General features: G+C 50.2%; 1 protein-coding gene across 1 annotated transcript; it reads right to left on the bottom strand.

Moving 5' to 3' along the window:
- Window positions 1-1,988: 1,988 nt before the first annotated feature.
- On the bottom strand, window positions 1,989-24,489 carry Eps8l2 (EPS8 like 2). The gene is made up of 21 exons (XM_036197151.1): window positions 24,272-24,489; window positions 21,202-21,313; window positions 21,040-21,095; window positions 20,145-20,209; window positions 9,230-9,391; window positions 8,564-8,713; window positions 8,414-8,493; window positions 8,142-8,290; window positions 7,979-8,049; window positions 7,710-7,836; window positions 7,451-7,539; window positions 7,276-7,350; window positions 6,895-7,043; window positions 6,666-6,798; window positions 6,243-6,355; window positions 4,512-4,617; window positions 3,817-3,936; window positions 3,493-3,565; window positions 3,231-3,411; window positions 3,014-3,146; window positions 1,989-2,861 (listed from the first exon to the last, which is right to left on the bottom strand). The coding sequence occupies exons 2-21, from the start codon at window positions 21,243-21,245 to the stop codon at window positions 2,787-2,789; spliced, it is 2,151 nt and encodes a 716-aa protein (XP_036053044.1). The 5' UTR covers window positions 21,246-21,313; window positions 24,272-24,489; the 3' UTR covers window positions 1,989-2,786.
- Between the last annotated feature and the right edge of the window lie 76 nt (window positions 24,490-24,565).

Genomic DNA, 24,565 nt, shown 5'->3' with positions numbered 1-24,565 from the left:
CTGAGGATAGCACTTGGTGCATGCTTATAATTTGTTATCCTTATTTAGCAGGCCATGAATGAGAAGAAAGGGCCTGGGCTGACTTACCCTGCCTGACACTGTAGCACTTTGATCTCATTTCTAGGCACCTGGGTTTGGTGGTCCTTTGCTGTTTTTAAAAAGGTCCTGAGGGTTGAGAATGTAACTCAGTTGGTGCAGTGTTTTCCTCTCTCCAGTACCACTTAAAACTGGGTACATGCCTATAATCCCAGTACTTGAGAGGTAGAGGCATTAGGGAGTCAAGGCCATCCTCAGCCACATCAAAATTTGAGGTCAGCCTGTGCCTCAAAAGAATTAAAAAGGAGAGCTGTCTCAGTCTTTGGGAACACTTCCTGCTGCAGAGGACCGGGTCTGGTTTCCAGCATCCACAGCTGCCCAAAACTCCATTCCAGAGGATCTGATATCCTCTCTGGCCTTTGTAGACATCAGGCACATCTGTGGTGTACATACATACATGTACAGGCAAACATTCATACACATAAAATAAAAACAAGAAAATCTAAAAAATATTTAGAAGTAAACATTTTTACTTTTTTTTTTTTTTTTTTTTTTGAGACAAGGTCTTACTATGTAACCCTGCCTGGCCTGGAACTTGCTGTGTAGATCAGAGATCCTCCTGCCTCTATTTCCTAATTACTGAGATTAATGTTGTATGGCACATCTAGCTACTAGCTCGCTCTCTCTCTCTCTCTCTCTCTCTCTCTCTCTCTCTCTTTTTCCGAGACAGGGTTTCTCTGTGTGGCTTTGTGCATTTCCTGGATCTTGCCCTGTAGACTAGGCTGGAACTCACAGATATCCGCCTGGCTCTGCCTCCTCAGTGCTGGGATTAAAGGTGTGCACCACCACCACCTGGTCCTAGCTCTCTATTTTTTAAAGGATCTAGAGGTGGTGAAAGGCCCTTGAGAGAAGCAGGGACAACTTCTGAGAACTCAAGGGCCTGAGCAGACTGTCTAGTTGGGGCCAGAACACATGGGAGTGAAGGGCTGGCAGCTTCTGGGACAGGGGAGGCTGCTTCAGAGGTCTGGAGCCTCTTCAGCTCTCTGGAAGCAGCATTAAGTGTCTGAGAAGAGGTGCTTCAGGGATGTGGAGGTAGAGCTAGCTGAGGAGGCAGATACAGGATCTGGAAACCCCCAACCATCTTGGAGCAAAGACTGTTGGAAAGACTGGGCCATGGACTTGTCTGAGCTGAGAGGCTGGAGCATCTGAGACCTGGGGGCCAAGCCTGGCTGGGTGGTGGATTGGCTGAAGAACAGAGTGTGTGCAGCTCACTCTGCCCAGTACACTGAGGACTCAGATGACCCTCACCTGGATTTGGTTCACCTGCACTATTAGAATGCAAGACAGTCCCCATACCAGGTGCATAAACAGCTGCCAGCAGATGGCACCAAAGGCCTGCTCCAAAGGCGAGTCTCTGGCCACTTAGGCAGGTGCCCTAAAAGAGCAGCTACCTGAGTGCCCCCTGATAACTTGTCAGTGGGGTCTTTCAGGCCCAGCCCCTCTTTTGACATCTCCCTCATCTCTAAACTGTGCCTCTACCTCCCCTCTGGCTCATGCTCCCGGATCTGTTGGATTTTGCTTCTATTCAGAATGGGCTCCTTGAAAGCCAGCTGATTGGAAGGCTTTAGGCCATCTAGACACCCTCTGGAGTCTCTCCCAGAAATACCCCTAAGGCTATTTTGGATGGGTGTGGAGGTGAGAGATGTCCCCTGGTATGACCACAGCACCACCTGTGGACGGGCTGCTCTCTGCTGGACAGCTCTTTGCAGGGGCATAGCCAAGCTTGGTGATAACACACGTGGAATTCCCAGCACAAGGAGGCTGTGGCAGGATGGCTCAGAGTTCAAGGCCAATGTACTATCTCAGAAGAAAAAGCGGAGTAAGAAGAGTCAGTTTGAGGACTAAGGTCAGAGCACTGCTACCCCAAGAGACAGACATGTAAGTTGCTAGGAGACAACTGGTTTATTGACATAGCTGTGGAGTCCCCACTCTCATCTCTGGGTCTGAGTCTCCAGCCAGTGCTGGAAACCAGCACGAAGGCTGGCGGAAATAGCCAGCAGAGACAGCTGTTGTCCCGGGCTGTTTAGGTGGGATAGGACATCTGAAGTCAGTACCTATGTCTAGTCCATGCTTACTTAGATCATGAAAGAGTAAAGGATACAACATACTCTATACTAGCAGGGCACCCAAGGCCTCCTGTCCTGGAGCCCCTGACCAGGTTGTTCTTGGGGTGCTAGCAGCGTGGGCAAGGGAGTGGGCAAGGTCATCAAGCCGGCCAGCTGGGAGGTCAGGCCCATCCTGCAGTTTGTGCACAGTGGATGCAGGGGCAGGAGGATGTAGAAGCAAGCAACACAAGGGAGTTGTGTGGCGTAGGGGCCCAGCGTCATAAGGGACAGGAGCCTCCGTGTGCACGGGGAAGGCCAGGGAAGGAGGCCTTGCCCACCTGCAGAGTGCTGGGGCCTTGGCGGGGACTGGCACTGCCAGATACAGGTTTGGCTGAGGCTGGTTTGGAGAGGAGAGTATGGGTTGAGGCTGGGGCTGGGGCTGGGGTGGCAAAGGAGCCACCCGCAGGTGTAGCTGGGCCTGTGCACAGTAACCTGCCTGGAGACAGGTGACCCAGCTACACCCAGCCCATCTGTGTCCTCAGTATAAAATAATACACATATAAAAATAATACTCCATCATACATTAGGTTGGGCCTGCAACAGATGCAGCTTCCCCTCTGCCTCTGGCGAAGTTTGCTGGTTGGTCTAGCTGTCCTCCGCCCTCCTCTGGTTCTTGGGATGAATCTTGTTCATAAGCACCTCCAGTTCCGACCCACTTTGCTGTGTTTAGGAAAGAAAGATTGGACCTCAGCCGGGAGGTGGGGGGATAGGATGTACAGGTTAGGGCCGTGCTGTTTTCTGCTTTCCCAGTGACCCCAGGAGCAGGTTCATGTGCTAACGAAGGAACTCAGAAGTAGGCAGGAGCCGCTCACCTCTAGGAAGGCCTTCTGAACCATGAGCTGGCTGTACACGCGACTGCCCTCTTCTCCGCACACCTTCTTCAGCTCCTCTTTGTTGAGGGAGAAGAGCTGGGGCCCAGTCAAGATTCCCAGGTTCTCCACGATCCTAGGGGCAGGTGGGCATGAGGGCAGGGCTGAGGGCGTGGAGGTGTCCTGGCCCTGCCCCTCGGGCTGTGTACACAAGGCTCACCTGCCACTGAAGGCCTTGGCTTCCAGCCAGGCTCGGACTTCATCAGGACCTGACTGGAAGGTAAGCGGCAGGTGCACGGGCTGGCTGCGCTCCACGCGGAAGTGGCGCTGCGGCTGTGCCTTGATGTGGCTGATCTTTTTCATGAGCTCCTCATTGACCTCGTCCATATGGTGGATTAGCTCTGTGGGGCACACGCTCTAAGCCCCTCCAGTTCTTCACCTTCCCCCCAACACACTTCTGATCCCAAAATGGTTCTACTTACCTTCTTTGTTCCCTGCGAAAATTGGGGGCACTTTGTGGGTGGGGCTGGCAGGACCCCAGTATTTCTGGCCAGACTGCAAAGGGTGGGGAAGAGGTGAGGGGTAAGGTGAGGGACTGTTAAGGCTTACCCAGGACCCCAGGTGTGTAGGCCAGCCCTTCCTTCCCTTGAGTAAGACCCCAGGAACCCACACCAGCCCTGGGCCCAGCTTGGGGGCAGCAGGTTTCCAGGGCTCAGGTTCAAACGTCACATTGAGACCAGCTGCACCCCTGACCTTAGGGGCTCTGACTGTGTTGGAGACAGAATGGAGCCGTGGCAGGCGATCACCTGTTCCAAGGGGGCACCCACATCTTCCTGTCGAGCCTCAGCCAGGATGTTGCAGGGCACGTAGCCAGCCTGGCCACTGCGATTTCTCAGCTTCCACCACTGCCGGCCATCCTCCAGCACCTGCCACGGTATCATCAGAGTGTCTGTGAGACTCACCAACACCCGTGTCAGGTCCCTAGACATACTAGAGTCAGAGGCTGGGACCACTTGCCAGACCCTTTACAGAGGGGCAGAGAGTCCTCCAGATGTCTCCTCAAGCCCAGCTCTTCATCCTCTGTGCACCATCTTGGCCTAGTGGGCTACCCCATGCCTGCCTGGCCTCCCCAGTCCTGGGGATAGGGTGCCTTTTAACCTGATTCTGAATGTAGGGCTTCCCTCATCCTGCTCCACTTTCTGTCCCTCGGTGGGTGGCCTGGATTCAGGTTTGGCACAAAGAAGCTGGTCTACCGTAGTGTTCTTGGGTGGGCATGAGTGACAAGACCCTGCTGGTTTCTATTGAAAGGCCACCCACCATTGTAGACCTTCAGTGATCCCCCAGACACCAGAAGGTAGCTCAGTGACTCAGCCAGGTTGTAGTGGGGGGCCAGAGAGACCGCTGTGGGCCCAGGTCAAGAACCCTGGGAAGATGGGTGGATTATACAACCTGGTTCCAGAGTATGCCCGCCCCACTTCCCCTGGATAGCCCAAGTCCTCACCTCTAGGACCTCATCCTTGAGCACGGACAGCTCGTTGGCGTTGCGTGCTGTGAAGTCATAGAGGATCTTCACATACTTGGCCATGGTTGGTGTTGGCTGGTAGCCCCTGCAGGACCAGAAAAGGTTAGGGCCCAGGGCTGGACTGGGGTCTCTTCCAGCTTCCCAGCTGCGGCTGCCTCTCGCTCTGCTGCCCAGGTTGCAGTGGAGAGAGGCTGTGCTCATTAGCTGGGAATGGAAACTGTGACACCCCAGCAGGCAGGAGGGGGCAGAACAGACTCCAAGAGACTGGCCCAGCCCAAACTGTCTCAGGGAATCTCTTGCCCTGCTCCTCAGAGGGACTAGAGCCAGAGGTGTGCCTGGGGAGTGACAAGGTCACACTTTCCCAGCTGACCACAAGGTTAAGGTAGTTTCAGAGTCATAGTCCCTTAGAGGCAAACTATATGTCCTCTGGTAGCCCTCCGGCATCCCTGGGGCAGGGGTGAATTGGTTTACCCACCAGCCAGGTCACATTCCTGGTTAGTGTGGCCCTGCTATAGGGCAATGCCCTATTCAGGAGCACTGGAAGGAAGGATTTAGGTGTGTGCCCAGTGTACTGACAGGCTGAGAATGATCCTACATGGGGTCCTAGGGGATACTGCCTAACAAGCTAAAGAAGGCCAAGGAAAGGGGCTTGCTTGCTGGAAATTCTGGGTCTGGCTCTTGAAAGGGAGCCCCGGGATCACCAGGCAGACCCTGGATAGGAGTAAGAAGCAGAGGAGGGAGAGACAGGAGGGGGACCCCCATTACTTGGGCTTGTATTTTATTCACTGTGAGATATAGGATGCACAGCAGGGGAGGGGACAACCTGGGGCCCTCACTCTGTGTCCCAGCAGCACCACAGTGGGCAGCGCTTGCTGGAGCTGCTGCTGTTCAGTACATCTGTTTCTTTCTTTTTCTTTTTTAGTTCAGTAAGTTTCTAACCTTGATTTTAATTAATTGATTTTTTGAGACAGGGTCTCACTATTCAGCCATTGGCTGCCTGGGACTCATAGAGATCTTCTGTAAGTGCTGGGATTAAAGGTGTGCACCATTATGCCCTGGCCTTTTGCTTATGTTTTATAGAAATTTCTGATTTTGTCGGGTTTTTTGTTGTTTTGTTTTTGTTTTTTCGAGGCAGGGTTTCTCTGTGTAGCTTTGCGCCTTTCCTGGAACTCACTTTGTAGCCCAGTCTGGCCTGGAACTCACAGAGATCCATCTGCCTCTGCCTCCCGAGTGCTGGGATTACAGGCGTGTGCCACCACTGCCCGGCTCCGATTTTGTGTTTTGATGGGATTTCTGTGTGTGTGTGTGTGTGTGTGTGTGTGTGTGTGTGTGTGTGCGCGCGCGCTTGCGCGCGCGTGCTCCTGTGTCTGTACATTTCTTCTTATGCTGCTTCTTTGGCTCTCTTTTCTTCTGCTTGTTTGTTTGTTTTGTCTTGTTCTGGCTTGTTTGTGTTGTTGTTGTGAGAGAGAGAGAAATAAAGGGTGTGGATTTGGGTGTGTGGGGAGGATCTGAGAGGAGTTAGAGGAGAAGAAACCATGGTCAGATTATATTATATGAAAGAATTATTTTCAGTAATAATTATATAAAACAGAATAAAATTGGATTCCCATTTGGAAAGTATTTTACACCAGAACAAGGAATTTGCCACGTGGGTGGCAAGCATACTTGCCACTTGCCACCGCATGTGGCTCTCACTCTGGGGGCTTTTACCTGTTAGTATGTGGGGAGCTGCCTGGCGGCGCAATGTCTTCTGGGACCGGGATCTCAGAAGAGAGGCTGTGCTTCGGTGAGTGTCGTACAGACAGTTGCCTCGAAGGGGTCAGCTGTGGAGAAAGCAGGGAGCCTGGGCTTGATGTGGGGTACAAGCTGGACTAGAGGGACCATGATGAGTCTCAGGACAAGGGACACAGGGGAGGAGCTTGATGAATGTGTTATGACCTAGCTGTGACCTAACACCATTGAGGACAAAGGGTCAAATACCCAGGTGAGCCCAGGTGGCCTGACATTGCAGGGGTTGAGGTAGGCTGTACAAGTTGCTTTGGGGCCTTCAGGGTGATGGCCCAGGTAGGCTGAGGAGGTGAGCTCTGGGGAGGGGTGGCCATAGGCGGGGTGGGGCTGGGCTGGAGTTCTGACCTGGTCACTGGGCACAGATGCTAGTCCCTCCACTTCCCAGGGAGCCTCCTGTAGGACGTCCAGGGGTGGTTCCCAGCCGCTGTGGAACTTGGGTACATAAAGTGGTACCTGTGGCTCCCGGGGCCACTCAGAGCTGTGGTTGGTAGTCCAGAAAGTCAGTCACATACCCTGCTGGGACCAACCCACCAGGGACCTCCATCTTAGTTCGTAGCTTGTCCCTTCTCCATACCGAGGCCTCATCCAGGTCTCCCCCAGCGATTCCCACAGTGTCATCTCTTTGGGGACCAGGTGGCCACGCAGGAAGCTCACAGCTTCAGTGGACAGCAGAGGGCTGGAGACAGAACGTGCAATGTCTGGGCCGCCACAGGTGTTGACAATCTGGACACAGAGTGAGTTTTAGTGAGGGCCCAGCCCACCAAACCCTCCAGACCCAGCAGCCTATCACCCACCCACCACAGCTCTGCAGGATGGCCCTCAGGGAGGGACTGTGGCCTCCTGGAAACCTAGACACAGCCTGAATATGCTAAGGTGGGTACTTGCTCCCTCCACCCCAAACCCACGGTGTGTCATTCTGTCATCCCTGATCCCACCCTGTCCCAGCCCTAGTCACCAGATCCAGAGGCCCAAAGAGGAAGTGCACCAACTCAGCTGCGCTGGGGTTTTGGATATGCTTTTGCAGCTTTGCCTGGGGGTGGGAAGAACAAGCAGGTGACAGATGGCATGTGCGTGTGTGAGCCTGTGGGACACCCCACCCTCACTACCAGCACAGGGCGGGGCTGACTCACCAGCAAGTTGATGGCTAGCTTGGTTTTCTGGAAACAGTCCACAAACTCTCCTTCTGATGGGGGCCGGGCTCGAAGCGTGAGGACACCCTCTGGCAAAAGGTGGAAGGCTGTGAGCCTTGGACCCCACAGAGTGGCTGATGGGGCCTGGCTGTTGTTGGATACTGTCCCCATCCAGACTCGACTTTCCTCCAGCTCCGTGTGTGCTTGCCATGTCTTGCCCCAGGGTTGTCCATCCCTTCCCTGTTATTCCTGTCAGTACCTGCTGGTCCCTTCTTGCTCTTCTTCTTCCCCTTCTTCCGCTGGTTCAATTGCTTGAAAGCCTCAGCTGCCTTCTGTAGCCGGGCCACAAACCATTCAATGTCATCCAGGGCACAGTTGAGGATTTGCTGAGGTTAGAGGAGGGACCAGGGGTCAGCCATTGTCATCCCCACCTGCTGTGGGGTCACTTTGGCAACAGAACAAGCCAGGCCCAGTGCCAACGGGAAGCGGGTAAGGATGGCCAAGAGTCTTGGAAAGCTGGGCACCCACCGTTTCCTTTTCTATTCTCTGAGCCAGCACGGCCCGTGGTTCCTCATCCTGGGATTCCCTCCGGCGATAACCTGTTTGGTGGGGGGGATGGCGCAGCTGCTGAATGGTTCTCCAAAAACCCCAAGGGGAGTCCCCAGGAGTCCCCACCCACCCTTTAGCCTACCTGGCTCACTGAATGGCACTGGCAATGGCAGACCCACACGGTTCTTGGCCTGAGGGGAATCTCCAGCCTGTCTCTGGAAGGGAATGGGTGCCGGGCTCTGAGGAGGAGGCAGGATAGACTGCCGCTGACGGATCTTCTCCTGGTGTCCTCTAAAGGAGAGAGAAAGGCACAGCTCAGCCTGGCCACCCTGCAGCCCTCACTACCCAGGCTACTGTGCCCCAAGCAAAAGGGCAAGATCCTTCACTTTCCACACCCCCAGGGCAAGGCCCTACTTCAGGGTCTGTGGCCGCATCTTCTTCCCCATTCGGTGGTCAGCCAGGGCACTCTCAATGTCCTCCTGCACCAGCTCCGCCTGGGGACACAGAGGTGTCAAGCCAGCTTGGCCACCTGGCACCCTGCCCACCCCTGGCTGCCTGTCTTACCTCCACTTCATCACAGTGGAAGAAGTGGATGTCCGGCTTGCTCTGGTCCGTGTCCTGGCACACCAGCAGCAACACGGAGGGGTAGCGGAGCTGGTTTAGCACTGTCTGGCTGTGCTGCACGGTGGGTAGTGGGAAGTTCTCCAGCTCCTCCTGTGGGAGGGTATATGATGGGCCAGCCATGCCCGACAGGCCCTGGATATGGCTGTAGGCTGCCACCATGAGCACAGATAACACTGTATGCCGCCGAGAAAGGGACTGGTACCCTAACCGTGGACAGATAGTTCTGGCCATGGTGTGTGGAATATGCTCCACAGATAGAAACACATATGTAACTCACACACTTGGCCCATAGGCAGGGACAGACACGAATGGGGATGCCCCAGAGCATAGGCCCCTGAGGCACAGCCAGGTCTGGCTTGGTACAGCCAGCCAGGTGCTTGCAGAGACAGTGTTGCCCTGGTTGCTCAGCAACCTAGCAGATGCAGATCTAAGCCAGCCTAGGTTGCCAAAAGTGGCCTAGACTCTCATCTAGATCCATTTTTCCCTACCCACCCTCAGCCCCATTCCCTTCCACAGACAAGCATGGCCACACACATCTGGGTGAACTCCATGTCTGGCCCTGCCTCTGTCCATCAACTCCCTGTGCCTGCTGTTGCCAACTAGTACCTGTGACTCCACGTCCAGCAGTCGCAGTGACTTGTCGTTCACCTGCAGCAGCACTTCCTGGGCCCAGACCTTTTCTTTGGAGCTCAGCTGCACCAGCTTCCGTATGGCATCATCCACAGAGGCAATAGCCTCGCTCTTGTCCATGATGAATGTGGCCAGGTGCTAAGGGAAGGGCCAGAGGTCAGTGCCGGGCACAGCTTTTCTACTTCTTAAATCCTGGGCCCAAGGGATGGCCTCAGATGGCTGGGGACCCCGCGGGGGTCACAGCTATACCTTGGGTGGGAGGAACTGCCCTTCTGCTCTGGTGTGTGTCTTTGTGGGCCATGATTGCTGACTAAAGTCCTCAAAAACTTTCAGACTGGGGCAGGAGAGACGGCTCAGTGGTTAAGAACAGTAGCTGCTCTTTCAGAAGACTGGGGTTCAGTTCTTGGCTCCCACATAGCTGCTCACAACCCTCTGTAACTCCAGTTCCAGGGGTTCTGATGCCCTCTTCTGACCTCTACAGATACAAGTCGTACATGTGGTGCACAGACACATACATGCAGGCAAAACACCCATGCATATGAAAAAAATAATTAAATCATTTTCCAGACTGCCTGGATATGGTGGTACATGCTTTCAATCCCAGCATTCAGGATTTAATCCCATCTGCAGAGGCAGGTAGATAGAGCTCTGTGAGGTTGAGGCCAGCCTGGTCTACATAGTAAGTTTCAGGCCACCCACAGTAAGACCCTGCCTCAAAAAATGTACATGAAAAAAGCAAAGGAACAAATAAGTGACCAGACCGTTACAGCCTTGTGCCACTCTTACATCTCACTTCTGACATGGTGATGCAGGGACAGTGGCATTTAGGAGCTTCGGCCTAAAGGTGACAGATGTCACCTTCCCTATTGCTTTTGTTTTTATTTCTTCTGTCTTTTTGAGACAGGGTATCATTTATCCCAGGCTGATCTCAAACTGAAACTCTGCTATGTAGCTGAGGATGACCTTGAACTCCTGATTCTCCTGCCTAAGCACTATGATTGCAGGTTTGTGCCATCATATCTGTACAAATCTGTGGTATTCAGGGTATTGAGTATCAAACCCAAGACTTTGTGCAGCTATTTTCTTTCTTTCTTTCTTTTTTTTTTTTTTTTTTTTTTTTTTTTTGGTTTTTTTTGAGACAGGGTTTCTCTGTGTTGCTTTGGAGCCTGTCCTGGAACTTGCTCTGTAGACCAGGCTGGCCTGGAACTCACAGAGATCCCCCCTGGCTCTGTCTCCTGAGTGATGGGATTAAAGGCATGTGCCATTGCTGACCGGCCTGGCTTTGTGCATCTTAGGTAAGTACTTTACACACTGAGCCACACTCCAAGCTCCTCTCCTCACCCTGCTCCACCATTTTGGTTTTTCAAGGCAGGGTTTCTCTGTGTAGGTTTGGTGCCTGTCCTGGAACTTGCTCTATAAACCAGGCTGGCCTCAAACTCACAACCTCACTCCCTTTTTCTTGCCTCAGCTTCCCGAGTGCTGGAATTACAAGCCTGTGCCATTTCTTCTTGCTTTTGGCTAGTTTTCCTTTTATTTTCTTTAATTTAGTTTTATTTTATATGTATGAGTGTTTTGTCTACATGTGTGTATGTATGTGTACCATGTGTGTTGTGCCTGGTGTCAGAGGAGACCAGAAGAGGGTGTCAGAGCCCCTGGAGCTGGAGTTACAGGTAGTGGTGAGCTGCCTGATGTGGGTGCTGGGAACCAAACTTGGGTCCTCTGTAAAAGCCCTCTCCTGTCCTTCTTAGTTTTGTTTATATACATAAAGAGCGATGGCGCACGCCTTTAATCCCAGCACTCGGGAGGCAGAGGCAGGCCGATCTCTGAGAGTCTGAGGCCAGCCTGGTCTACAGAGCGAGTTTTAGGACAGGCAGGACTACACAGAGAAACCCTATTCCCCCACCCCCAGAAAAAAACAAACCTAAAAAAAAGAAAAGATAACACCCAACCAAAAACAGAGGGAGGACAGGAGCACAAAGTAACGGAAATAAACAGCTTTTTGGTTTTGTTATAGGTTTTTGAGACACCGACTCAAGCTGAGATTACAGGTGTGTGCCACCACACTGTGTTATAAATGGCATTTTATTAATTTTTTTTTTTATTTGCTTATTTTGAGACAGGGTCTCATTTTTGCCCTGGCTAGCCCGGAACTCACAGAGATCCACCTGCCTCTGCCTTCCAAGTGCTGGAATGAAAGGTGTGTGCCACCTCATCCAGCTATTTTATTTTATTTGGTTTTGGAGATGGGATCTTACTATGTAGCTCTGACTTTCCTGGAATTCATTATATAGATCAGGCTGGCCTTGAACTCACAGAGATCTGCCTGCTTCTGCGAATGGAGCTCTGGGGTTAAAGGTGTGCGCCACTGTGCCAGGACTTATTTTTTATTTGTTTCATCAGAATGAATGGAGCTTTATTAAGGGAAAATGAGGAAAAAAAATCCTAGTTCTAAAGGAGGAATAATCTCTTTTTGTTTGTTTGTTTTGACAGGGTGGGGCTATGTAGTCCAGGCTGGCTTTGAATTTGTGGCGAGATCCTCTTTGTGCCCCCCCCCCACAGGGTTTCTCTGTGTAGCTTTGGAGCCTTTCCTGAAACTCACTTTGTAGACCAGGCTGGCCTTGAACTCACAGAGATCCACCTGCCTCTGCCTCCCGAGTGCTGGGATTACAGGCGTGCGCCACCACCGCCCAGCTATCTCTATCTTCTAAGTGCTTCTGGCATTACAGGCATGAGACATAACACATACACACACACACACACACACAATGTGTGTGTATATGTATATGTATACATATACACACATATACACACACAGTGTTAGACATGTGACACAACACTATATATATATATATAATATATATATATATGCACACATATGTAGTATATATGTGTTTGCCTGCATGTGTGAATGTGCACCAGTGTCTGCTGCCCATGGGTTTCAGAAGCAGGCATCAGATCCCCTGGAACTAGTTAGTGATAGTTGCAAACCACCATGTGAATGCTAGGAATCAAACCCAGGTCCTATGGTCTGAGCCATCTCTCCAGTCCCTGATGTAAATTAAAAGCCTCTCTCTGCCTCCCAAGTGCTGAGATTAAAGACATGTACCACCACACCCCAACCCAATTTAACTTTTTGACAAAGTGAACTAGATAAAGTCTAACTAAATTTTTTTTAAAAATTGCAAATTGGCACTCTTTATTATAATGAGACTATCATTTCAGGAATGAGATGGCCATTGACTTTTTCACCTGTCCTAACGGACGGGCCAGTGCTGAAAGTCCCTGGGAGCTACACTTGTGTGTTTAGACCCAGAGAAGCAGCTGCTCTCATCCTGCCAAGCCTCTCTACTGACAAATTGGTGGCATCTTGAGAAGCATCTATTTGCATCTTCCCCTCCCAAATCTATTGCAGGTAACCTGCCCAGACGCAAGGTTTAGTACAGGCTGGTGGCTGCGGACAGGTTCAGCAATGAGCAGACATCGGGATAGGAGACAAGTCTTCCATTTCTGTGAGGCAGAGTAAACACAGAAACCAAATCCAGCCACACAACTAACCAAACGAAATCATGCTGCTAGGTAATGAAGCAAGACTCAGGAAACGCCAGAAGACTGACTCAGAGTTCGGTGACCTCAGGGGAATGAGAGCAGAAATCAGTACTAAAAACTTCAGCAGGGCATGGTGGGGCAAAGCTGCAATCTCAACACTTGGAAGGTACAAGACAGGAGAGCCAGGGGTTCAAGGTCCTCTTTATCTATGTAGTGTTCCAGGCTAACTGGTCTGGGAGCTCTGGGGCCCTGTCTCAAAAACAATCAAATAAATTAAAACTAAGCTGGCCGTGGGGATAGATGCTAGTAATCCTCATGCTTGGGAGCAGTGGGATCAGGAGTTCCAGGCCAGTTTGGGCTGCAGAGTGAAACCCTGCCTCAAAAACATATGAATGAATGAATGCATGACTGACATTAGTAATAACTTATGGGTCAAAAATGAAGTCACAACCAGGCACATGTCAGTGGCTCATGCCTTTAGTCCCAGTACTTAGAAGACAGAGGGAGGTGGCTCTCTATGAATTCCAGGCCAGCCTGGTCTCTGAGTTGTAGGTCAGCCAGGGATACATAGTATAACCTTGTCTTAAAAAGAAAAAAAAAAAATAAAAAAAAAGCCAAGTGGTGGTGTTACACACCTTTAATCCCAGCACTCAGGAGGCAGAGACAGGTGGATCTCTGTGAGTTCGAGGCCAGCCCAGGAAAGGTTCCGAAGCTATGCAGAGAAGTCCTCTCTCAAAAAACCAAGAAGAAAAAAAGGAAGAAAAAAGAAAAACAAACAAAATAAAAAATGAAGCCACAAGTCACAATGTACTTACATATCACAATCTGTGAGATAAACTAATGTTTCAGCAAAACTTTTAGCATTCAATGAATATACTAGTTTTTTTTTTTTTTTAAGCATTTAAGATCAATTATCTAAGCTTTTACCTTAATAAGCTAGAAAAACCTGCTGGGTGTGTGGTTCAGTGGTAGAATCTTGTCTGGCATGTACAAGGCCCTGGTTTCTATCACTAGCCCTGAAACTAAACAAAGGTAGCAAAACACAATAAAACAAGACCCAAAGTATATAGAAGGAAGGAAATTAAGGACAGCAATCCACAAACTAGTAAACAGTCAACCAGAAAGTTAAGTCGAAAATTTAATGAAGTCCAAAGTTAGGCCCTCAGCAAGGGTAATTAGAGGCAACACTGACATTCAAGCAGGACGTGGTGATGGTGCATACCTGTTATCACAACACTCTGGGAAGCAGAGGCAGGTGGAAGCAGGCAGGTCACTGCAAATTCAAAGCCAGCATGATCTACGTAGCAAGTCCTAGGCTAGCTAGGGCTAATTTGAAAGACCTTACTACACACACACACATAAACACACACACAAACACACACACACACACACACACACACACACACACACACACACACACACACTCACACACAAAAAAGAAAAAGAAACAACTACAATAATAATTAAAAAAAAAAAAAACAGAAAGAAAACCAACGAAAAACCAAATGAACTAATAAAAATACCCTGATGATTTTCAAAAACCAAAGGAAAAGAAGAGACATCATTACAAATCATACAGACATGAGAATGAAACTTGTATAAAAAGAAAATCCTGAAGGCCAGGTGCGGTGGTGCATGCCTTTGATCCCAGAATTCAGGAGGCCTAGGCAGGTGGATCTCTTGAGATCTGGTCTACAGTTTCAGAACAATCAAGGCTACACAGAGAAACTCTGTCTCAAAAAGACCAAAACAAGCTGGACGGTGTCTTTAATCCCAGCACTCGGGAGGCAGAGCCAAGCAGATCTCTGTGAGTTCCAGGCCAGCCTGGGCTACCAAGTGAGCTCCAGGAAAAGCACAAAGCTACACAGAGAAACCCTGTCTCGAAAAACAAAAAAAAAACAAAAAACAAAAAGCAAAATAAACAAACAAAAAACTAGTTAGGAACAAGCTTGAGCAAAGGTTGAGCTTTCATAATAAGTCTTCGTGGGTTTTTTTTCTTCTTTTTTTGTGAGCTGGCAGTCCAAAGAAAAATCTATTTACACATAAATAATAAAAAATTTTAAAGTCTTCAATGAAATTTTTACTGTTTCTGCAGTATCAAGTATTAAATCCAGGGCCTCATGTATGCTCTACCACTTAACCAAATCCTCAGTTCCATTAAAAATTATTTATTTCAGGGCTGGGCTTGGTGGTGTACTCTTTTAATCCCAGTACTCAGAAGGCAGAGGCAGGTGGATCTCTGAGTTCAGGGCCAGTCTTGACTACATAGCAAGGTCCAGGAAAGCCTGAGCCTACTGAAAAAAAAAAACTTAAATTTTTTTTTCCCCAGAGCTGAGGATTGAACCCAGGGCCTTGTGCCTGCTAGGCAAGCGCTCTACCACTGAGCTAAATCCCCAACCCCAAAATTTAATTTTTAAATTAATTAATTAGCTAGTCCATCCATCCATCCATCCATCCATCCATCCATCCATCCATCCATTTGTTTGTTTATGTATTGTCCGTGCATGTGTGTGTTTGCCCTTCCTATGTGCCATGTGCATGCAGCAGCCCATGGAGGCCAGAAGAGGGCACTAGGTCCCTTGGCGCTGAAGTTGCTAGTGCCTGTGAGCTGCTGTGTGGGCACTGAGAACTGAACCCAGGTCCACTACAAGAATGGTAAGTGCTTTTAGCCACTGAGACATCACTCCAGCCCCAAACCGTTTTTAAAGATTTTTAAAAATTATTTTTAATTATGTGTAGGTGTGTGCATTTGTGTGTGGATATGTGCACATGAGTGCAGGTGCCAGTGGAGGCTGGAAGTACAATTAGCTGGCCTTGAACTCCTAATCTTCCTCTTTCCACCTGCTAAGTGCTAAAAGATTATAGGCTGTACCACCATATTCGGTATGCTAATACATTTTGTTTGCGTCTTCTTTTTTGTTAAGGACAGGGTTTCTCTAAATAGCCCTGGCTGTCCTGGAACTCATTATATGGGTCTGGCTGGCTTTGAACTCTCTGAGATCCTTCTACCTCTGCCTCCCAAGTATTGAAAACAAAGGAGTGTGCAACCATGCCCAGCTGTTTGCTTATTTATTTATTCATTCATTCATTCATCTATATATTTATTTATTTTCTATTTATTTATTTATTTATTTATTTATTTATTTATTTATTTATTTATGAGATGGGTTTCTCTGTACATAGACTTGGCTGTCCTGGAACCCACTCTGTAGACCAGGCTGGCCTCAAACTCAGGGATCCACCTGCCTCTGCCTCCTTACACAGCAAGTAGCTGGAAGGCAGAAAAACAACACTGTGGTGCAGGTCCATTGGTGGTCCCCACAGCTTTCTACTGGGCTTAAGATCCTATTAAGAGAAGTCATGCCTGGTAATGAAAACCTGGCCATCTACCCAGGACTAGTAAAATTGTGGATCTTGGAGGAGAAACTACAACGGCCACTTTATTACATCAGCATAATCCCTAACTACATTCTAAATATTTGTCCTTGTACCCACAGATAAGTGTAGTCCTCACCCTTCTATAAGGAAAGTTCTCTCTGTAACAAAAGAAGACCATTACAGAAAACCACAACCAATCAAAACACAGAGCTGTGGCGCCCAGTCCCAAGGACAAATCTACAAGAAGACCATACCCACACCTAAAGCTCAGGGGACAATGCAGAAGAGGGGGAGACAGATTGTAAGAGCAGAGGACCAGGGAGTTTGCTGTGAGACTGTCTCCTAGTAACGTCAGAAGCTACACTCAGAAAGTCTGCCCAAACATGAACGTAACAAGGACAACACCAGTGTACATGCCGAAGAGGATGGGGGACCCCCAGGTCTGCACCTCAATCCCTCACCAAGAACTACAGGCCACCCCAGGAATGCTGAGAGCAGGGGTAACAGTCTTCCTCAGGGAGGAGCACACTAACTGGTTATCCAGCACCAAATGGTCAGCCCTGAAAACATATGTACAAGTAAGATTGTACAGACTGAGCAGGTTGTGTATTTAGGAATATATATGTATATACATGTATATGTGTATATGTAACAACAATTAATGAAAAAAGTGGCCCTGGATTTAAAAGAGAGCTAGAATGGGTAAATGGAAGGATTTCGAGGAAGCAAAGGGAAGGGGAAATGATGTAATTATGATTTCAAAAAATAAGCCAGGTGGTAGTGGTGCATGCCTTTAATCCCAGGGCTTGGGAGGCAGAGATAGGCAGATCTCTGTGGAGTTGGAGGCCAACCTGGTCTACAGAATGAGTTCCAGGATAGCCAGGACTATACAGAGAAAGCTTGTCTTGAAAAACCAAAACAATAAATAATAAAATAAAAGGGGCTGGAGATATAGCTCAGTTGTTGAGAGTACCTTTTGTTCTTGCAGAGGACCCTGGTTCAGTTCCCAGCACACACATGGTAGCTCACAACTGTCTGAAACTATAGTCCCAGGGAATTTGATGCCCTCCAATGGGAGCAGACATACATGTGCTACACATACATACATACAGGCAAAATACTATAAAATAAATCTAAAAAATTAAAACAACAACAACAACAACAAAAGTAACATAACAAAACAAAACCAATACCATTTGTGCCAGATGTGGTGGTACATGCCTTCAATCCCAGCACAAGGAGATCAGGGGAAGGTGGATCTCTATCAAAACCACCCTGGTCTAAACAGCAAGCTCCAGATCAATCAGGGCTAGAGTGTGAAACCTTGTCCAAAACCAAAACCAAACAACAATAAAACCTGACATGATGATTTATGTGATAAACATGATGTAATAACCAGTACACTAGGAACCCTCTCAGAACACCATTTGTAAACTAATGAATTTAAAAATAAATATGACCCCCACAATAAAAGCCAGAAACCGTTGTTAAAAAAAAAACTAAAGAAATCTTCCCAGGCAGGCAGATCTCTGAGTTTGAGGCCAGCCTGGTCTACAAGCAAGTTTCAGGACAGCCAGGGCTGTTACACAGAGAAACCTTGTCTTGAAAAATGAAAAAAATTAAAGGTACCTTAGTAAATGGAGAAACAAGCCGGGCGGTGATGGTGCACGCCTTTAATCCCAGCACTTGCGAGGCAGAGCTAGGTGGATCTCTGTGAGTTCGAGGCCAACCTGGGCTACAGAGTGAGTTCCAGGAAAAGGTGCAAAGCTACAAAGAGAAACCCTATCTTGAAACAAACAAACAAACAAACAAACAAACAAACAAATAAACGAAGAAGCATCCCATATCTGTGGATGGGAACACAAAATATTGTTAAGATGCCAGTTCTCCTTAACTGATAATAGATTTCACTCAATACTAATCAAATGCTAGCAATGTGCTTATTTACTTAGAGACAGGGTCTCAAAAAATAAAATAAAATAAAGCTAATCATGAGCCTAGATGCAAAAGACAACTCTACCATGAAAACACAGGAAGAATTCTTCATTGTTAGACAACAACTCTTTGGAGATTAATAAATAACCAGAAAAATGGGCATATAACTAGATGTCTCCAAAATCAAATATGTCTGCTCACCAAAAGACAATGACACACTTTAGTTAACAAATTACCTAAGTGGAGGAAGATTTTTTTTTCCATAGCTGAGGACTGAACCCAGGGCCTTGCGCTTGCTAGGCAAATGCTCTCTACCACTGAGCTAAATCTCCAATCCTGAAGATTTTTTTTAAGAAAAGGTGTGTGTGTGTGTGTGTGTGTGTGTGTGTGTGTGTGTGTGTGTGGCCAGCCTGGTCTACAGAGTGAGTTCCAGGGAAGGCGCAAAACTACATAGAGAAACCCTGTCTTGAAAAACAAAAAAACATAAACAAAACAAAACAAAAAAGACAAGGTCTCTCTATGACAGCTGGCAGTCCTGGAACTCTCTGTGTAGATCAGACTGGTCTTGAACTCACAGAAATCTGACTGCCTCTGCCTCTGCCTCTGCCTCTGCCTCTGCCTCTGCCCAGCATAAAGGAAGCTATTTCTAATCTACATGTCTAACCATATGCACAAATATTTCTATAAAGCCAGGGCGCCCCTGTATTCCTGAAGCAGGGCAGTGGTAGGGGAAAGCCTGGATTAGGCTGTGGGAGAGATGATTGGAAAGTCTTCTCACACTCTGTACATGGTTTTCTTGAAATAAGTTCATGAAGCGATAAACAAAGGTGGTTGTGAACTACAGCATCTCCCTTTTAGGACAATAGTCTCAAAAAGACAAGTGGTGGGGATGCAAGATGGGTCAGCATTGCTAGGGATTAGAGTTGAGTGGCATTGAACACGAGGAGGTGTAGAGAAGTCTAGGGGTGGTGGGACTGTTCTATGTCCCACTGTGACGGTGACAGAACTGTATCCCTCATTAATTTATTGTATAAAAAGTCAAAAGAAGCAAGCACAACTTCAGTGCCCCCCTATTGTTTTTCAGCCACCAGAGTGGCAGAAAAACATTAATGACACCCCTGCTCCACTGGCCTCTGAGTAGGCAGGAAAGGTCCCCACAACAGCTGGGCAGAGTTAAGCAGTATGGACCGAAGTCCAGGAGCCAGGCTGGATGCTCCAGGTAGTTCCTCACCAAGGAGGACAAAGTTCCACTTCTGAGAAAGGAACACCCTGTCTGCAGAAGAAGAGGCCAGAGGTGCATGCCTCCATGTCCTGTCCTGGGACACTGAGTTGCTTTGCTCACCATGTCACAGCCCATTGGCCTAGGTGGGTGATGAGCAGGACTGAGGAGCTATGGGGATTCTTGATGGCTCTTGTGGTCCATTCTACAGACAAGGAGGTCCTGAGGACAGCGACCTGCCTCACACTGGGGTATGGGTCTTATGTGGGGTGAGGAGATAGAAGAGCCAGCAATACAGGGGACCCACTCCAGGGCTCCCCTTCTTTCTTCTGTCATTCTTCATTATTCTACAAGCTCAGGCTATGGCTAGGAACCCAGCCCATTCCCAGGCCCGGGAAGGACATTTTAAAAGACAGTTCTTGAATTCTTGGGGCAAATTAAATTAAAAGTGATGAGGAGAAGGGCCTCTCAAGCTGGCAGCTGGTCAAAGGGCACAGGTTATGTCTGGACTCAGCAGTACCATCCAGACGCCCTGTAGCACTCAATAAAGGGTGTCTTTGTTCTAACATGTCCCTCCCAGTGCAGTTCCTTGTTTTGGGGCCAAGATGACAACTTCCTTCCACGGTCTTTTCTGAGCTACACAGTGACATGGGTGGTGTGGGCCACGGTCACCAACTTCCAGAGCAGGCTCTACTATGAACTCCCTCAGCCTTAAGGAAAGCAGTCCTTGGCTCTCCCTTCCCACTTCTCCTGAGCCTGTTTCTCTACCTGTCCCAGGAACAAAGGGAAGAGGGGGAGTTTCCTGATCCTCACCTGTACATGGTATTGCGATGTCTCATGCATGATGACGTTGGAGTTGGAGTACTTCTTCCTCTGCTCTGGATGGAGAGACAGATGTCATGTACCCCAAAGAGTAGGGTCCAGTCTAGTGGACTTGACCCCCAGGAGCCACAGAGGAGAACTGAGATGAGGGTGCTGCTCTCTGAACCCCTCACAGCCATTAGGGAGGATGCAGGCTGAAAAGTAGCACTGAGGCTCCTGTGGGGACAAGGGGATCCACAAGAGGCCCTCTGGCTTGGCCCCATGACAGGTCCCCTGGGGACCCGAGGCTTCAGAAGACAGAGACTATTCAGAGTGTGTGTATGTGGGGGGGGGGCAGCCTCTCACTGAGGGTTTGTTTGGGTGGGGGCAGGAAACTCAGCCTTATGTAATGGAGGCTGTCCACTTCCCGAGGGAAGGAGTCCAGGCCAGAGCTTCCCTATCCTACAAGCTACCATCGGAATACTGCCCACTCTCTGGAGCTCTTGCTTTCCAGGCCTCCAGCTTCTAGCATCCAGCATCCAGATGCACAAATGAGGGGCATGGCTGGGCAGACGGAGCCTGGTCCCCTGGAGCAGATACCTGGCAGCTGGGTCCCATCTGACCCCACCTACTCGATCGGGTTGCAGGGCTGCACAGTGGAATCAATATTAATGCTCCTTGAATTATTCGTAAAGGCCTCTCCCCTTACAGCATAGCAGAGTGTGTTCAGTGGCCAGGGAGTTTTGCAGATAGACATCCAAAGTTCTCAGTGGATTAGGGTTCAAAGGCCTCCTTTGGGCACTTTGAACTGCCCCAGGCTAGAGCTCAGCCTTGGGGCACGCAGGGATGAATCACCATGGTCATATTCATCTTCCTTAAGTCCATACTATCCTTAAACTTCACTCACCAAACAAGTCCTTTGCGCTCATCTTGGGCATACCATCAGACCGGCCCAGGCTGCCGCTGGAGGGGGAGAGGCAGGTGAGGGCAGGGCTCACGGGGCACAGACACACACACAGACACACACACACACACCAGGGTACTTGAGGGGAGGTAGGACAACACTTACTTGGCAGCTCCTGGGCAGCAGCTCATGGACCCTGACTGGCTCATGGTGGCCAGTGTCAAGGCAGGCAGACCTCAGTCTGGCTGGAGTCTAGGGCCCAGTTCCTGGCTTCCACCTAAGGACAGAGGAACCCAGGTGACACTTTCTCTGGGCCAGGCTATGCCTGGGTCTCCTCTCTTATTCCTGGTCCAGAAACTAGAACTGGCTAGACTCCTCAGGGGATCCTCAGGAAGCAGAGTCCTCCAGACCCATGCTGTTGCTGGTGGCCTCAGACCTTTGATTCTCTGCAGGGATGCTCCTAGAAGCTGTCAGGGAGGCTTTGAAGGAGAGGCTGGCAGAAGAGTACTCTGAGGAGAGAGGACAGCTCCTTCAAAAACCATGAGGTTTTTTGACGATGCGTGATGTGTGTAACGATCACGCACGCCTTTAATCCCAGCACTAGGGAGGCAGAGCCAAGTGGACCTCTGTGAGTTGGAGGCCAGCCTGGACTACAGAGCAGAGATCCAGGACAGGCTCCCAAACTACATGGAGAAACCCTGTCCTGAAAAAACAAACAAACACCCCGAGGAAGTGAGAGAGGATAGCAGGGGAGGGTAAGGCTGGAGACCCAGGAGGGCACCAAGGATAGAGGGACCCCACTACTCCTTCCCTACCCCAGGCTTCACTCCGAGACCCCTACATATACATGTGGACATGCCCGCAGGAGACAACTCCTCCAGATCCAGCAAGGATCTTGGGTGACCCTGGAGAGGGTGGTTGTAGGGCAGAAGTTTTGGGGTTGTTGGCCTCCTCAGTACAAACCCAGGTGACCACACGCAAGGCCCCTCCATGAATAGACTTCTCAGCCCTGACCTCTCCGAACTACATTTTGGGGAAACTGAGGCATGGCCATCAGTGTGAGCAAACTTTCCTTATATCCTAGACCTGGACCCTTCTCTGAACATAACAGAAGCTGGTGGCCTGGGCCAGCCTGATAACAAATGAGAGCTGGAGAAACCTTCAGTGATAGGCTGCCTTCATGGCCCTGGAGAGACAGGTAGACAGCATTTCTGGCTGACCTTCTGGGGCTCTATGGCCAGCTCTCCCCTGAGCTCTTGGGTCCACATACAGTCTACCTCTGTCTGATGTTATCAGCAAAGCCACCATCTCTTTTAGCTTTAGCATTTGAGTATGCTAGGGTAAGGCCACCAGCCAGGATGCTGGTATGAAGGCTCAGGTGCAGGCCTGTAGTATTCTAGTACTTTCTGGTTTGACCAGGTCTTGAGGGGTGGGCTCCCAGGCGGTGAGGACTGTAGGCCTTAGCTATTACCCTGACCAGCTCTCCTTCTGCACTCCTACCCACACCCCAGGTCCTGGCTTGTGAGAAGAGGCTGGGCCAGATTTCTAGGTCCACCTATCCATGGAGAATGTCCGGAATGCTCATGACCTCAGTAGGTGAGTCCTAGTGTTTGCTTAATGGGATTCCTGGCTAGCTCAGCCAAGGGCACCAAGCACGTGGGGCCAGGAATACACACACCAGGGCAAAACAAACTGCTGGAGACCCAGACCTGAAGGCACACAGACTCTGAACAGGCTTGGACATGCAGCCCTGCCCTCAGGGGAATCTAGGCCAGGACCTTAGGCCTAGGTAGGAGGGATGACACTGGGCTACCTCTAGCCTGCAAAAGGCTCACTCCCAGGAGGTGTCTACAGCTGAAGGGGTGGGGGTGGGGGAATCTACATAATCCACTGCTCGTGAAGACGGAACACCCAGGTCCAGTAGGTGTTTTACGGATTTACTGTAGCCATTTTCCGGGTTGAAGGGAGGCCCAGCATGCTGGAGTGTTTGGTAGGTTCTGCAGTGGAAGGGGAGGAGGCCCTGGCAGGGCAAAGAGGGCGGAAGAACTGGCTCCAAGTTCAAATTCCAGCTCTACATGCTGAGTGACCTTGGGGAGGGGTCAGTTTAGTCACCTGGGCTCTTGACTGTCCTCGTGGGAGCTGGGTGTGGCGCTGGAATGGGATGGGGGAGTCCCTTGGGTCCTGGCTGGGTCCTACTCTGGGAACAAAGTTCAGGAATCATGGCGGGGGGCAATATGAGGCTGAGATCAACTGGAAAGCTATTGGTGGGAGGGGATGAGTGCACTTGAAGAGACCCAGGCCGCTGGGTGGGAGTGATGGGTCAGCCAGTCCCTGTTAACAGACAGGTCTAGCAGAGGTCTGTGGACAAGTAAGACCACAGTCTAGGGTGGGAGGGGCCCCAGCAGTGCTCTGCCTCCCTCCACAGCCAAGGAAGGCTACACAGGGAGACAGCAGAGATGATCTGTGGACATGCCTTCCCCTTCACTGCCTCCGGGGATACCTTCATGTAGGAGCACAGACTTGTCAATCCCAGAGACCTTGGGCAGCCAAGCTGCGGATGTCCATAGGCCTTCCCACTAGCTGATCTCCCTCCACCATAGGTTCTACTTCCAGCTTCTCCCCGCTACCCTCGAGACTCCACACCCCAACTTTGACCTGGAGACTGACCCAGCCTGATGTTTTCCTGGCTCTGGGTTTTTTTGGGGCTAAGACAGGCAGGAAAAGCCAACCTTCAGGCACTGGGTGGTATACACACTCCAGAGTCAGACCCTGAAGGAGGACCAGCCTGCTAGATGGAATGAAGGGCCTCTCTTCCTCACCACCTCTCTTGTCAACTGCCAGGTTCCCCTCATCCGCCCCAGGGCTGGGAGGGGGCCGGGACCAGGGCGAGTGAGTCACACACCACTGGCTTAAAAATATCATTGAACACTGGCCGCCGCCCGCTGGACGGACCGGGCCTCAGCCAAGCGGTTCTTGGGCTAAAAGTCCAAGGGAGGCTCAGGCCCAGCCTCTCTCCCAAGTTCCTATGCCCCACCCGCAGCCCCCATACCCAGTCTTAGCTGTCCCCAGAGTCCTGCGATCCAGATCATCCCAAACCTCACACTCAGGTGTCCTCAGCTGGGTTGCCCTCCAAACCCAACGCCAGACCCAGGGTCTCGGGCCAGAGATCCACTTCCCATGACCACTCTGGGAAACTGAGACTCAGCTTGGCAAACTCCCTGGCTGAAGCGCTCACCTGTATACTCCGGCAGCCAGCGCCTGCGCTCGGCTAGTCTCCTAGGTCAGTTTGTCCGCCCGGCCGTCCGTCTGTCACAGCCTCAGCGGCAGTGGAGCTCCCTCTCCCCGACAGGCGGGACCTCTGCTGGGCCGGATAGGCCGGGGCGGGGCTGTGAGAGGAGGAACCTGAGCGACAGGTTACCGAGTCACCCGGGAGTGGGCACAGGGGAGGCTGAAGGAAGGGGGCGGGCCTGGGGCACCACTCCCCCCACCCTCCCCCCCGCACAGCACAGTTCCACCTCCCTCGCCTCCA

Source organism: Onychomys torridus, chromosome 1 (assembly GCF_903995425.1).
Source record: "Onychomys torridus chromosome 1, mOncTor1.1, whole genome shotgun sequence".
Taxonomy (NCBI): domain Eukaryota; kingdom Metazoa; phylum Chordata; class Mammalia; order Rodentia; family Cricetidae; genus Onychomys; species Onychomys torridus.
The sequence above is the reverse complement of the archived record's forward strand: the minus strand, read 5'-3'. Positions and strand labels throughout refer to the sequence as shown.